Source organism: Ruditapes philippinarum, unplaced genomic scaffold (assembly GCF_026571515.1).
Source record: "Ruditapes philippinarum isolate M1 unplaced genomic scaffold, ASM2657151v2 ctg8910_1_1_1_1, whole genome shotgun sequence".
Taxonomy (NCBI): domain Eukaryota; kingdom Metazoa; phylum Mollusca; class Bivalvia; order Venerida; family Veneridae; genus Ruditapes; species Ruditapes philippinarum.
The window spans coordinates 1-15761 of NW_026860178.1; the positions used below are offsets into that span (position 1 = coordinate 1).

The window sequence follows — 15761 nt, forward strand, 5'->3', positions numbered from 1 at the left end:
GAGCGGGGAGGCGTTTTATTAAACCCGCACTCCAGAGCATGCCCAATGATTGGCTTCATTTTTGCTGGTGTTTACTTATTGTGGCGGGGAAGAGAAAGGGAAAGCGATAGAAATATCATATTCAGATGCTCGTTCATTGGTTACCTTTTTCTGGGCTTTCATATTGTGACAACAGGGAACGTGTTTTTATGTTTGACTATGATACTAAAGTGAAAGAACATCAAAACACTTGGCAATCTGATTAATACTCGGGGATAGCACCAGAATAAGCAGACAAAAACTGGACGACTTTCAATAAGGTTAACCAGAAAAATTACAATGTCTTTGAAAAACTTTACTTGGTTCAGAAGAAATATTAAGGAAATGATACTAGTATAACATTTTTTATCCTAAATGAAGCAGATAATCTTTCTAAAGCATTAAGTAGATACTAGTTTTCAGATTAAGGGAAAATAAGATAAAAACAGATTATATCGATAGTTGATGGTCGTGTTTGGAAAATCATAAATCGCACGAATTACAAAACTTGTTTTCTATGATAATTATTTTACAGAAATTTTTTTAAATACCTTTTCTTTTACCATTTATTCTAGTTTTAACGAAATTATGGTTTCCAATACGCTTAAATACGGCACTTTAGATATTGAAGAATAAATAAAGCTTTAGTCGGTGTGAGGGAGCGTCAGAGATGATTTGCGTTTCATCATCTCTCCTGAACAGAACAGACTCAATATAAAACTGTACATGCAAGGTTCATTTTCAGTTTTGTTTCATTGCTCTTAAATGATTTTTGTATTACATGCAAACTTGTTTTATTGTTATTATATCCTATAAATAAGAGTATATTTGTGTAGAAATATTTCATTCTGTATTAAGATTGGGGGATATTTCTGAATAATAAATAACTGTTTTTAGTGCATGTACCAAAAAGGCTATTGACAAACTGCAATTGTTAACTGTATGAAAAATAAATTAATTTTGTATACATTTGAAAAAAATATTTTTCTAAAAGAGTCTTTTAAGCCACTGTTAAGTAATATGCGGGAACATTTTGAGTATCATTTTTTGTTTGTTTTGTATACAAACCATGCAATAACAAGCTAAACATTAAATCTCCAGTAAAATCAACTATATATGACTTTTAGTAATAAAATTCAATGTTATCCCTTAAAAGAAAACAATATTCTTGAAACACTGATAATGTAAATAGCCACTGTATATCATTGCCACTGACCGAAAACAATTTAATACAAAATTTTTCCAAAGAATTGCGCTCCGGTGACATGGCAATATGAACAATATTTATGCTATATATGACAGCTGTCAATTGTTGTTAAATTAACTGTTAAGAGTTTTATCAAAGTAGAACATTCATATCGTGTTAAGCAACTACTTTAGATGTCATACAATCTTATCATTCCTTTATATATTCATTGATAGTCTCCAAAACCATCAAATAATGTTAAAGGCAATTTTAGAAGGAGAATTGGTGATACAGAAGTGAAATTGAATAATACACATGTTTTGTTTGTGTGATTATACTTAAAATGTCAATTTATTAATATTTATATCAATATATTAACACATTTATCGTATTTTTCAAATAAAATATGAATAAATGTAGAGAAATGTACATTATTCGAACGATTAAATAGACTCAAATCGCAAACCTAATATCACTGAGCTTGTTTTTGTAAGACTGAAAATAATATCTATAAAATTATTTGGTCCAAACATATTAAAAAATGCCGTTTTAGAAACACATGTAGAATTGATTTTTAATGTACTGAAATGATAAATTATGAAAATAAGTATTCACACTTAACATGTACAATAGTTTAAATGTCTTATGAACAAACAAGTTACGCGTGAATCGATGTATCGTCTTTTAAGTGAATTAGTAGCTCTACATTTTTCACCTTTGATAGTTATGTTTTATGCATTTCCCTGTAGCTAAAACCTAAGGAAAATGGTCTTTGAAAAAACAGTTTCTTTTTGAAAAACCCTGAAAAAAGAATATTTTGTTTTCATTTGCAAGAGATGACTATTGAAGGCTTGAAATGGTACCTACAGAGATTCATAATACAGAATCTGAATGTATTTCCATGCTACCTTTATAAACACGAATATTTATAACTCTAAGCTGATACATGTATATAAATGGCAACTACTTATCGTAAGGCAAGTTTGCCTTTTTGATTTTTTATTATCCTGTTTATTATTTCTTACACACAGAGATATATACATGTATGTGCTTTTTTAAAACTGTCATTCATCAAATACTATGGGTTACTTATTTCTTGGTATTAAACTCTGAAAAAACCGAGTATAAGACAATGGTCTTTCAGTAGAAGCCAATTTACATAAATTTCATTTAAAACAGTACACTATGCAATTTAAACATATCAATGATAACAATGCAATTTAGATACCTAGAGAATGACAGTTATGAAATGTTAAATGCATGGTATCATTTTTGCAAAAGAGAAAATAGAGTCGTTTATGACTCTATAGATTGACAATGTGTAACACACATGCGCTTTTTAAAGTCAAACCTTCAATGTAAAGGCCTTATGGCGACTTTCGATATTTCCTATTGTACGAAAACATTTTGTTCATCAAAAAAAGCAATTTACGTTTGTCCTGTGATCTTATCCTTACCAAAGTGAAAACATTGTCTTCCAACCAGGCTACGTGTTATTCTCAAATTAAAAATGAATATGTGTACATGTATATACGCATGTTTGAATGTTCAAGTTATGTCATTTTGAATTCAGGCATGAAATTGTGATAAATGATAAGTTCATTACACTTTGTGCGTTGAACCAGTCGTCAACATTTATATTTATCTTTATCATTTACGTACATCTCGTTACAGTCCATTGCGAATCATGACATATATTACTTCCTTAATTGGAAAAGGAAAGTATTTAGGAACGTTTTGTGCAGTTATGACGAGAAATCGCTTTTTATGAGGTATTTTCTTTTTAATTATGGTCGATTGCTGCTTGATAAATTGATGGATATTAATAACAATATATTAAGAGAAATATATAGAATTATAATAAAAATAACATTTTATATACCTGAAGCGGGGGCGACAATATCTTTTCAACGGCCATACCGTAATAAAACGTAATCGCGTGGGTATACGCTGCACCTTTTGAATCAGAACAGGTTTTAATTAAATGATTAAATATTTCATGGATTTGTTTATGTGCTGGAAGGTAAGTATCTAGAGGTATAACAGTATTTATCATTGAAGCAAAATTCCCTGGCAAAAGAAATATGAAGACGATCGTATTCATGAATAAACAAAATCGGCTATTTTATGTATCTCTTTGGTAAGCTTAACGACAATAATTTAGCAGTTTTCAAGGTAATTATACCACGACTATTTATCTTATAATTATCTCAAAATCCTTGAAATGAATAATGACCAGTTTCAAATTTAAATCCAGGACAAGACCTTTTAACATAATAAATCTAGCGACTGTAGGTAAATATATATACTTTTGCGGTTTGATCAATCAATACGTTTATCTTTGGCATACACTTTCAAGTAGAACTTTAAATTTATAACAGCGATTTATCCAGTCATTCCTTTTATTTTGATAAAAAAATAATATACTTCCTTACTAAGAAGTGCAAAGTAGAATTAAAAAGCTTTTGTGAATATTAAAAATGATATTTTAAAATTCTTATATTTAAATCGCACTTTTTTTTCTAAAAAAATTTGAAGAAAAAAGTATATTTTTTTAAAAATGGAAAAATTTCAATTTAAAAAAATTTCAAACAACCCCCCTAAATTTTTAAAAATTTTTTCAGTGAAAACCGGCAACCTATCGGTTTAAATTGGAAAAATTGATGTGAAAAAATGGCCCAAATGGGGAAAACGAAAATAAGAAAAAAATCTAGAAAAAATTTCACTAAAGTACTTTGTATATTATGTGAATTTCCCAAAACATGTTTTTTTTATTTTCCCCGCATGGGGAAAAAAAAAACTGTAACTTAAAAATAACCCAAATTTTAAAACCCCAGATTTTGAATTTTGCTTTTGATAAAGGGTTAACTGTCAGATGATATGATTTCTTTTTTTAAATTTTGATTTTTGTTTGGGGTTTTTTCGGGAAAACCGACACAGTAAAAGGTCAAAAAAAAGGGGAAAGTTCCAAATTTACCGGTGGAGGAAAACCTCAGGTGCCCTCCGTGCATTTTTTCAGGCAACCCACCGGGCCCCCTGGCTTTGAACCCCCAAACGAAAAAGTTCCGTAAGCTACCCCGCGGGTTTGCTTTTCCCCACATGGAAAGAAAAAAAAAGTCCCCGTGGGATTCGAAAAACAACCCGCGGTGAGGGGGCAAATGGGTTTTAAGGGGGCCCACCCCTTTAAAACACGGCCCCTGCGGCCCCCGATTGATTTCCAAAAAAATTCCCAATTTAAGGGAGGGAAATTTAAAACGCTTTATTTCTTTAGATTATGAAAGGGCAAGTGGATTAAAATAAAAAATTTTAATAATGGATTTTAAAATTTAACTATTAAAGAAAGTAGGGCCCTTAAAACGTCGTAAAGGTAGCAAAATTTTACCCAACCCAAAGTGGGATTTTTTACTTTCCATGCAAAATTTCTAAAAATTCCTAAAATTTTACCAACTACCAAATGTTTGACTGGACCATAGCCTTTGGAAATCTTAAATTTTCTGTACTATGGCAACGAGTGGACATCTCAAAATTGCCAAAATCACTATTTTTGCATTGATTTTTTCCATCAAACTATTTCAAAGTGGCAGCAACTTCTCATTGGATTGAGATAGAGTCAAAGGCTTGGGGGGATCGGGAGGGGTGCTGCTGCCCCCTTGAAACCCCTAAGCAGAAAGGGGCACATCCCACCTCTGGCACCCCTGATGAAATCTTTCTGATAGGGAATGGCGCGAAAAAGTGATCAATTTTTTAACCAAATGTCACAGTGTGGAGAAAAATGTGCAGCCTGACGCGGGATCCGAACCCTGGACCCTCGGAATGACCGTACATCGACTCTACTGACTGAGCTATCCGGCCCGCTTACACATCATCTCCCCTATATAGTGAACAGTTCTGAAAACGTGACATACTCCCATGGCTATATTGAAAAATTTGTCCTCGAATGTCACAGATTTCAGAGCAATGTGAAAAGACGTGAAAAGAAGTCTAATATGAAGTAATGGGTTCAGTAAAAAAAGGAAAAGAAAAAATAAACATAATTTTAAAATATGAAATATCGTACCATGGACAGTACTTTTTTAGCTGAAAATTTATGCTTGCAAAAAACAAAAAAAAAAAAAAAACAACAAAAAAAAACAAAAAAAAACAATTAAACCATTAGTCAATTGTTTCTATTTAAAATTGCAGAGAACTCAAAAAAGAAAAAGTTGATGGTTGCAGCTATTGATTTTGGAACCACATTTTCTGGCTGGGCTTTTTCCTTTGACCATGATTATAAATCGGATCCAACAAAAATATCCTGCAAACAGTGGTAGGTAAACAACAACAACAACAATAACATATCACTTGCGATTTTGCGACTCTTTAAAAATGGTATTGCACGGCCGTGCTATATTATGACGTGACGTCATTTGCGTTATGCAAACATAGTGTAAAGTCGCGCTAAATGTTAACGTTACATTATAGGCACGTCAAAAAAGAGATTCTTTTGCACTTTAAACACATTATGGATGTGCGATAAATAGAAAATTATATTCGTGTAGGTTCATTACTGAATTAAGTGAACTCGATGAATAAAATAATATTTTCCTCACATACTAGTAATATAATTATTATTCAATTCGTTGAATAAATTTAGTATTGAACGATACATTCATTTAATATCATCTATATATATACAATGAAACATGAGACAAGAACCATTTAACATCCCTCGATTACTATCATTTGATATGTACAATTCAGCAATTATGAAGTCTTGATATTCTTTTTGTTTTTAAACTAATTGGTGCCCCATTTATATTTACTATTGAATTTTGTAACCGATTATTTCTAGCATCTTTATTTGCACAATTTAATCACTTGATTTAAACCCTGCACTACTTAACATCGGTTGAATATTCAATCCATCACTTCCTTATTCAATCTTTAATGGTTTTCAGCAGTTTTTCATTACAGTTTTTTTTTTCATTTGAAACTTCATTTTTCACATCTCTTAGTATAATATTCCGATAGCTCAGGATGAAAAAGAAAATAAGGTTTGACATTATTTTTCTATTTCTTGTTAAAGATTGAATGCTGTTCAACCTGTTGCTTTTAGGCATTAGTGTTATTTAGCCTAATACTAGGCGTATCATGGTTAGAAAAATGCTAACCGTTTTAACGGCGACGTAATAACCGTGGTAAAACGTTTAACCGACGTATAACAAAAATCCGTAGATTTTCAAAACATTAACTTTTGTTTCTTTATGACAAGATATGCCATTTTGTTCATATTTTGAAAAGTACCCAAATGATTACATATATATCCGAATATAGAGTGACTATTTTCCCGCTAGGGTCATACCGTATTCGATCAGATTGAAAAAAAAATACATTGCTGTATACAACTAAAATACAAACAATTGTCATATCTTGTCATAAAAAACTAACGTAATATTTAGAATCAATTTAAAACTTTTCCGTTTCTTAGTCAAACATTATCGGTTATTGAATTTTCTAACCGATTTTCATGTAAAAACCGACCGTACCCATTTGAACGGATAAACGTGACACCCCTATCTAATACCATTATCCCCTACGAACAAATACAATCAAAACAGAATCTGCAATTTTTACTTAAACGTATTTACAATTGCTTTTTTGATTTTGGGATCTTCCAGTTTCCAGCAAATTATAGTATGTATGTAGATATACACATGTTTTCTCAAATTACTTTAGAATGTTCACGGTATTCTAGTTAGAACAACTGAAGACAATACTGGTATATTAGCCAATGAAAACTTTTCACCATATTTACCAAATACCATTTATGTATCACTCTCAATGATAGGAACAGTGGAAAGAATATTTCTATGAAAGCACCGACAACAGTACTGATAAAACCAAATGGACACACACTGGAAGCGTTTGGTTACGAGGCAGAGGACAGGTACGCAGATTTAGCAGACGAAGAGGAGCATAAAACATACTACTACTTCCAACGCTTCAAAATGATGCTATTTGACAACAAGGTGATGTAACAAATAGATATTTTACTTCTACCTTGATAGTGAGGATAACTATGTCAAAGTCATAGAATTGTTTGTAATAGTGAAGTGGTCAGTACTAAGAATTACATACATACTGAATGCAATAAGCCTTTTTTAAAAGGATATTAAAACATCATATCTCACTTAAGATAATCATAATTGATTCCAGATCATTACTAAACGTTAAATTGGTACTGACTGTGTTACGATCTATCATCGATAAAATCTGGTATTGGAGTTAAAAATATTTTATATTATACAACAGGTTTTACTCTCGTACATGTCGGTTGATTAATTGATATTTATATTGATTAACTTGCAGTGATAGGAGTGTATCGAAAGCACTAAAAGTGACATTTTCATGCTCATTTTTTTCATTGTCAAATTGACTTTAATTGACTAAATATTGTAATAAACTGGTTGTTATAATGGTAATTGACCAACACATGATATTTGAAATTGTTTAGGGTAAAAGATAATTCTACCTAAATATATATAAAGTCTACCCCACCCTTTTTATCAATTGAAAGCTACAGATACATTCCGACGGATAATTACACACATATTTCACAGGGTCTAGTGAATTATTTATCGTTCATGTGAAGTTAATTATAAAATTGAAAATGTTAACTTATTTTTGACTTTCGCCTGTTCACTCTATATCTACCCATGGATGAGCATAATATCACTTTAAATAACTATTTGTTTGTTTTTTGTGGTTGCTCTTATTTTCCGACTTTGCATCATTGTCTAAGTATGTATGTTGTACTTATTTATAAGGCCTATGCCATTGAAACTAATAATGTGCAAATTACTTTTATAATCAGAATACAATTTTGTAACATGTTCTGTTTAGATTCTATCGACTGTCGAAAACGGTGTCATTGTTTATACATTTTAACACTTATTTAACTTTTAAAAATGAATTAAAGTAGTAAATTTGCAGAATCTAACTAGAAATGAGGAGCTTGAAGACGACAATGGTAAACGCCTGCCGGCGAAGCGTGTTTTTTCCTTAGTGATAAGATATCTTAAAGACGATCTGCTGAAAGAATCTGAGAAAAAACTTGCTGGAGGACTTAAAGAAGAGGAAATACAGTGGGTGTTAACTGTGCCGGCAATCTGGACCCCACCAGCTAAACAATTTATGAGAGAATGTGCCATTGAAGTAAATTTTTTCCCAGAAAATGTTTTTAGCGTTTTGTAATATATTTTTGATAGTTTTTTAATCAAGTAAAATGTTTGTTTTTCTAACCTTTGTGAACAAACTTAGGTACAATAAGAAAAAATAATACTATCATCATTTAACAGCAACAAAAATGTTGTACTAATTGCAATTTTGATTTTACTTCAACAATCGGAATCATTTGTCATATAAGCATTATTGATATATGTGCTCTATTAATTGATTGTTGGTTAAAATTAAACTTTTTCTGCGCGTTTTGTTTACGATAATGAACAAGATGTTAATAATATTTTAGGCTGGTATACAGTCTCAAAATCTTTTGGTAGCCCTTGAGCCAGAGGCAGCCTCTTTATATTGTAAATACCTCACAATACAGAAAAAGAAAGATGGGAAAGCAGAGTCAGAAGTACTATCTTCATTCGAACCTGATGCGAGGTATATGGTTGTCGACGCTGGAGGTAATTATGTTTATCTATAAAACACACTGGATACATGTAAAGGATGATCCCTCGCAAGCATCAATATGAAAATGCAGACTCGCTTTCAAATTGATTGAGTCAGTCTGTACATGAGGCAAAATGAAAAATTGCAACACCTCTCATGCCCCAAGCACCGGCTTGAGGGTTACTCAATTTTCAACACTTAAAGTTTTTGGAATCAATGATCCGAAGGACCAGAAAAATATAACAACACTGACGTGAAGTAATAAGACATTTTACATTCCGTAGGCAATTATTATTTAATGTATTTTTTGTTTTACGATGATATATACAAATGTTTGATTACTAAAGGTGTTTCATGAATTCACTTTAACCCAAAACAAATCGGTTTATATTTGTTTCTCTAGATATTTATGTCTTTAGTTATTTACATGTACTTGATCATGCAATTAAAGTTGAATTTTAAATTAGCATCCACGCCACCGGCCCATACACATAAAATTTATAAACACAATAGCATATTGTCATGGCAGCTTGTTTTGATAATGGTACATTACAAAATATGCATGTTTACAAAAAGTTGTATAAAGTAGATCATGTTTTATGGAATGGTGTATATTAAGCGTTATGTTACAGCATTTTAAATTACCGTAATATTTATATGTAGGTGGAACTATTGACATCATAGTTCATGAAGTATGCACTGATGGAACATTGAGAGAGATATTTCAAGCTAATGGTGGAAACTGGGGCGGCACAACGGTTGATAAGGCTTTCATAGATTTTTTGACAGGAATTGTTGGCAAAAATGTAATGAAGAGATTCCAAGATGAACACAAAGACGATTTCCTCGACCTTCAAAGAGAGTTTGAAGTAAAGAAAAGGTCTATCAAGCCAGATCTTAAATCGAAAGTAAAACTTAAAATACCTGTGTCGTTGTCTGACATTTATAAAGATATAAACTCAAAAAGCGTAATGGAAAACATTGAGAAAGATGAGGAACTTAATGGAAAGGTGAAGTTTATGGCAGATAAGATTTTATTTGATAGCAGTCTTTTTAAAAACCTTTTTAGCTTCACAACGGATCATCTTACAGAACATTTGAAATGTATTCTTCAGGAAGAGACAACAGCAAATACCAATACAATTTTGATGGTTGGTGGTTTTTCAGAGTCCCCAATGTTATTTGAAGCAGTCAGATCTTCATTTGTTGATAAAAATGTTTTACTGCCTGACGATGCAGGTTTGTCGGTTCTAAAAGGGGCAGTTATATATGGACATGATAGAAAGGACATCAGTGTCAGGATCAGTCCATATACATACGGTTTTAAAATGTATCATTCGTATGACCCACTACAACACCCAAGAGAGAGAATGGTCATCAAAAAGGACGGTACAAAAAAAATTGGTGGTTGCTTCGGAATATTGATAAGGAAGGGTGAAAAAATGTCACCTGGTATATTTTCAAGTGGAATACCTGCAACACCCTCTTTTGGATATAATAAGTATGCTTTAAAATTATTCGCATCAAAGCGTTCTGATCCTTTATTTGTTGATGAACCTGACAGTTTTAAAGTTGGAGAATTACATGTAGACTGTACGGACAACGAGGGAAATGTCGGGGGCACTTTAGTACAGATTATGTGTGGTGGTACGGAGTTTGAAGTTCAAGTTATTCATGAAACAACACTAAAAGAGACAAAAGCTACTTTCAATTTTCTAGACTGAATGAATTTCGTCAAGACATGTATATGATATGTTGTAGTTATCTGTAGATGTAACTGAAAATGAGCTAGAAAGGAGAATGACATAGCTAACAAATATAGAAATACAAGCGTTTCAATGGTACGATAAAATTATTCCCAATTGCAAACAAGCATATGCTGCAATTAGGTACATACAACATTTCCTTGGGAATTTATAATCAATGTTTCAAGCCGTATATTTACTATTTTCTTTTGAAAACAATTCACTACTGAAAAAATAGTTTGGTCTTTTTTCTGACACTTGAACAACCGGCATTTTTTCTGGTTTTATTTTCGTGTGAATATGGATATAAAGCTCTAATCATTGTAACGACTAAATCGAAAGGAAAGATACAAACCTATTTCTGTCATACGTGTATTTTGGAAGTATTCTTTTTCTTTATTCATATAACAATTCTTGCAGCTTATATATCTTTTTAAGGCCATTATACATGTAAAATATAAATATAATTCAATTACACACAATGTTCATTAGCTCTTTGGTCAAATAATGTATTTTGATGACATTTAAAATGTTTGTTACATTTTTTGTCTTTTTGGTTTTGTTTTTAATAAATGTTAAAATTGCTTACAGATGAGGATTTATAATGAATTGCATAAAAGTTAATTCTTGAATATGACTGATTTAAAATGAATTAAAAAGACGAATTTTGGAAAGTTCAACGCTTGAAGTTTTCTAGAAAACAAATTGTTCATCCCAATTTATTTATGCTCGACATCCCTTGGCATTGTGGAAATAAACAGTGATATGAATTTTAGACTTTTATTACGCACTATATAATTTCAGTGACTTTTATAATTCATAGCTCCGTGCAAATATCTTTTGATACAGTAGTCAACAAAACGATATAATTTTCTGGTTTTCAAGATACAATGTACATTTATACCATCAATAATGACATGAAATTCAGAAAATATTTACATTAAACTAAAGTTTGATGGTTTCTCCTATTAAAGTGACATTATGCCCATCCAATGGTATAACTGAGTGAACAAGTGAATGTCAAAATAACTTTTCATTTTACCATTATTTCTTTCAATATAAAAACATTATTTCACATTAACAATAAACGACGCATGGATTCAAATGGAATTTTCGTAAATACCCGCTAGAATTTACCTGCAACGTTCATTTCGTAAAAAGAGTGGGGCAGTCTTTTTATATTATAGGCAGATTTAAATTTTACCCTAAACATTTTCCAATATGAACAGTTGGTCAATCACCATTTTAACAGCCAATCTTATTGAAATATATAGTCAGTTCAGCTTAACTTGACTATGCAAATATGAGCATAATGTCACTTTAATGAAATGATTGATATAAATATGAACAATCTTAAATATTTCCTAAAAAAATTACTATCTTATTTCTACACACCAACGCAGTTGTTTTGATATACTGTTTGTATTCACATCAGATATAAACATTTGAGTTTGATTTACTGGTTAGATATTATCTCAATTATCTGTTGTGTTTTTTAACTTAATGTATTATTCATCAGATATGTCGCTATGATTGAAAAAGGTTATGTTCTTTGCTAAAATATGACAGGTAAAACTATTTTATTATGAATGTTTTTCTCAAAAGGTCAACTGTGTTTGTACTAATAATGCTTGAACATACTCTTCTAGAGTTTGATTGATTAAACTTACCAGATTGCCCATCAGATGGGTCGCTTTCAGTGACCCAATTTCTGTATGTAACGTCTGAATGCAATTTAAAATTCATTCACATGCAACATAGAAATATGCATAAGGAAAATAAACGCATATCTCTCTACTGTGTTTTTAATAACATTCCTTGATATATCATGAGCATAATTATCTAAAATCCTTTTAAATACTTTTTGACAGAGGAAAGGAAAGTGTTTTCTGCTCTGTTAAGAATTATATCAATATATGATGTTGAACACTATCTCTGTCACAACATCATAAGATGACTAATTTCCAGTTTTAATATGGAACGAAAACATTTTGATATGGAACTAGTACAAACGTGGCCTTTACTTATCTCTTCTGTTTTACCACTGTGACAAATACGTGAAGATAATAAATAATATGAGGCTACTGTTAAAATATTGTGAAAGAGAGATGTACTGTGCTATTTCGCCTAGCTACTGAATCAGTCCCGCTTTTATATGTAATGTTTCGATACAAATAGTTTATAAGAATATTTTACATTCCAGTTATAAATCTTGACTTATGTGTTGATAAGTATTAAATCTACGAGGGATGTTCAAATATAAAAACAACTGGTTCAATTTTCAGAAGTGTTTAACAAACAAACAATGTTAAAATAATTATTCCCCCGACAAACAAAGTTTTAGGGGGTAGACTGGAGTCGGCGGTGGTCGGTTGGTCCGTTGCAGATTTCTTGTCCAGGAAATAACTCTGAAACTACAAAAGATACCAACTTCAAATTTTGTAGGTAGATAGATCTCATTAAGTAGAAGTGCAGTGCAAAAGAAGTGTAACTCTGCCTTGCCTTATATTGGAGTTATTCCCCTTTTTTACACTGTGAACTTTGCCCGGGACATAACTCTAAAACGACATAGTGTATTTTTACCTTGCCTAATTTAAGAGTTTTTGCCCTTTGTTCATTTTCACACTTTAAATTATGTCCGGGACATAACTCTGAAACAACAAGGGGTATAAACAAGAAACTTTGTAGGTAGATAGATGTCATAAAGTAGAAGTGCAGAGCAAAAGAAACATAACTCTACCTTGCCTTATTTTGAAATTATTGTCCTTTTTCATTTTTACATTTTGAGCTTTGTCAGGGACATAACTCTAAAACCACAAGGGGTATTAACAAGAAACCTTGTAGGTAGGTAGATCTCATTGAGTAGAAGTGCAATGCAAAAGAACCGTAACTCTGCCTTGCCTAACTTTGGAGTCATTGCCTCTTGTTTATTTTTACCATTTAAACGGGACATAACTCTAAAATCACAAGGGGTATTAACGAGAACCTTTGTAGGTCGATAGATCTCATTGAGAAGTGCAGTACAAAAGAACTGTAACTCTACTTTGCCTTGTTTAAGAGTAATTGCCCTTTGTTAAGTTTTTACATGTTTTTACTTTGTCCGGGACATAAATCTAAAACAACAAGGGGTATAAACAAGAAATGAAACTTGTAGGTAGATAGATGTAATTGAGTAGACGTGCAGTGCAAAAGAACTATAACTCTGTCTTGCCTGATTTGGAATTATTGACCTTTGTTAATTTTTACACTTTGAATTTTGTCCGCAAATAACTTGAAAACTATAAAACATTAACTTAAAACTTTGTAGATATATAATCTAACTGAGAAGAAGTGCAGTGAAGAAGAACCATAACCATCTCATCCCAATTTTTTGAGTTATTGCCCTTCGTTCTTTCTTACATTTTGAATTTTGTCCTGGACATAACTTGAGAACTATACTTGAAACTTTGTAGGTAGATAGATCTCACTGAGTAGAAGTGCAGAAATCTCAGGGAGAAAGAACGTATTGTCCTTTAAAGAAGTCAGAAAAACTTCAAATCTAAACTTTAAAATTTATCTTATTGATGTAGGACAAATAATTTAAAAACATTAAAAAATCTATAAACTACTGCATTCTACCTATACTAAAATTATTAGCCAAAAAGCATTTTTTTTTCTGACAAGCGCTTGTCTGGTGTGAGAATTCTAATTCAATCCTTCCAAAATACTTACAACCATAGGATATACAAAGTTTTAGTCTTTTAATCCAGTTTTTAAATGCATTTTCATCTTTTTGAAATATTCTAATCAAACACTTGAAAATAACCGAACCGAGAATTTTTCGCGTTTAATATTTTCTTCCAGCAAGGTGTTTTTTGAGTCCCGGAAATAGGAAAAAGTCACAAGGGGCAAGATGTGTCGAATAAAATGAGGATGAGGATGGTCGACAACCTTTTCCTGTTACAGATAATCTCAAATAATGGCCACTTTGAGTGACGAAGCAGTGTCATGCAATAACCTGACAGCACGGATACCAGGTTTTTTTTGAAATATTTCTCAAATTTATGAAGGACTTTGCCTTTGTTAAATTTGGCATTTACAGACTTATCCTTTTGTACAGCAATTTGAATAGCAGGACCTTGATTGGTAAAGAAAATTACCTACATGACCTTTTTCACGCTCATGGTGCGTTTTGCTATGCAAGGTCATTGACCTTCTTTGGTTGCCCATATTTTGATTTGTATCTTTCGCTTGGACTCATATACCCACTCCAGTGACGATATTTGCGAAAGATCGATTGTTGTATTAAGGTAACGGTTTAAACAATTGTTTGGATATTCTTACCCGAACAAGTATTTGCTCTTCTGTAAGGAGATGGGGTATCCGAGGGCACTCTTTTTTTTAAATCACGTCTGAGAATTGTCTGAGCGGCAACTACAGAGACACCAACGCATTTAGCTATATATACCTAGTTATGAATATTGCATTAGTAGCAATCGAATCCTTTACTATTTCAAACTTTTTGGCGAAGTTGCAGTTTTCGGATGGCATGGTTGAGGTGTCTCGTTTACTGAATAACACCACAGTGTGAGAGATAAAAAGGAAAGTTCATTGTTCCCATCAACACGACATATTTTATTAAATATGTCTTTCGCCTGTTTAACCAAGAATACAGTGGTTCTTGATATAGAACCGTATTTGGTCAGTGAAAGGAGACCTTTTACCAACCATTTTGTTTTAGTGTACACGAGTAGAAACGTCAAAGCTAGACTGACCTATACACATGTATTGTATCAATTGAGAGCTTACACAACCATTTATGCGATACATGTACATAGTTCGTTCAAAACGTGGTTAAAAACAAGATATTGGCTATATTTGAACACCCCTCGTCATTTTTGTCTGGAAGGAAGTAAAACGGTGTACAACTTCCAATGATCAAGAGGGTTAAAACTATCTTATAAACGGCCACGCGTCCCGGTATAATGCGTGTGTGACGTTAAATTATATATTTAGATATATTTAGTTTATACGTACATTTGACAATAACACAAGCAAATAGATGAGATAAATATCAACACTACATTGAATAAATCTTCTTTCGAAACATCTCCGTATGAATGTTAATGAATCAATCTATATTTTCATTCAACAAGGCTTCCAGAACTGAAAAAAGA

The 15761-nt window shown here is 31.9% G+C and overlaps 1 protein-coding gene across 1 annotated transcript; it reads left to right on the plus strand.

Moving 5' to 3' along the window:
* Window positions 1-5394: 5394 nt before the first annotated feature.
* LOC132759139 (heat shock 70 kDa protein 12A-like) lies at window positions 5395-12377 on the plus strand (the record flags this gene model as incomplete). The annotated part of the gene is given in 5 exon segments (XM_060750862.1): window positions 5395-5510; window positions 7032-7212; window positions 8177-8398; window positions 8712-8874; window positions 9524-12377. Coding segments are annotated over 5 exon segments (1743 nt in total), but the record flags the coding sequence as incomplete, so codon positions are not given.
* Window positions 12378-15761: the final 3384 nt, after the last annotated feature.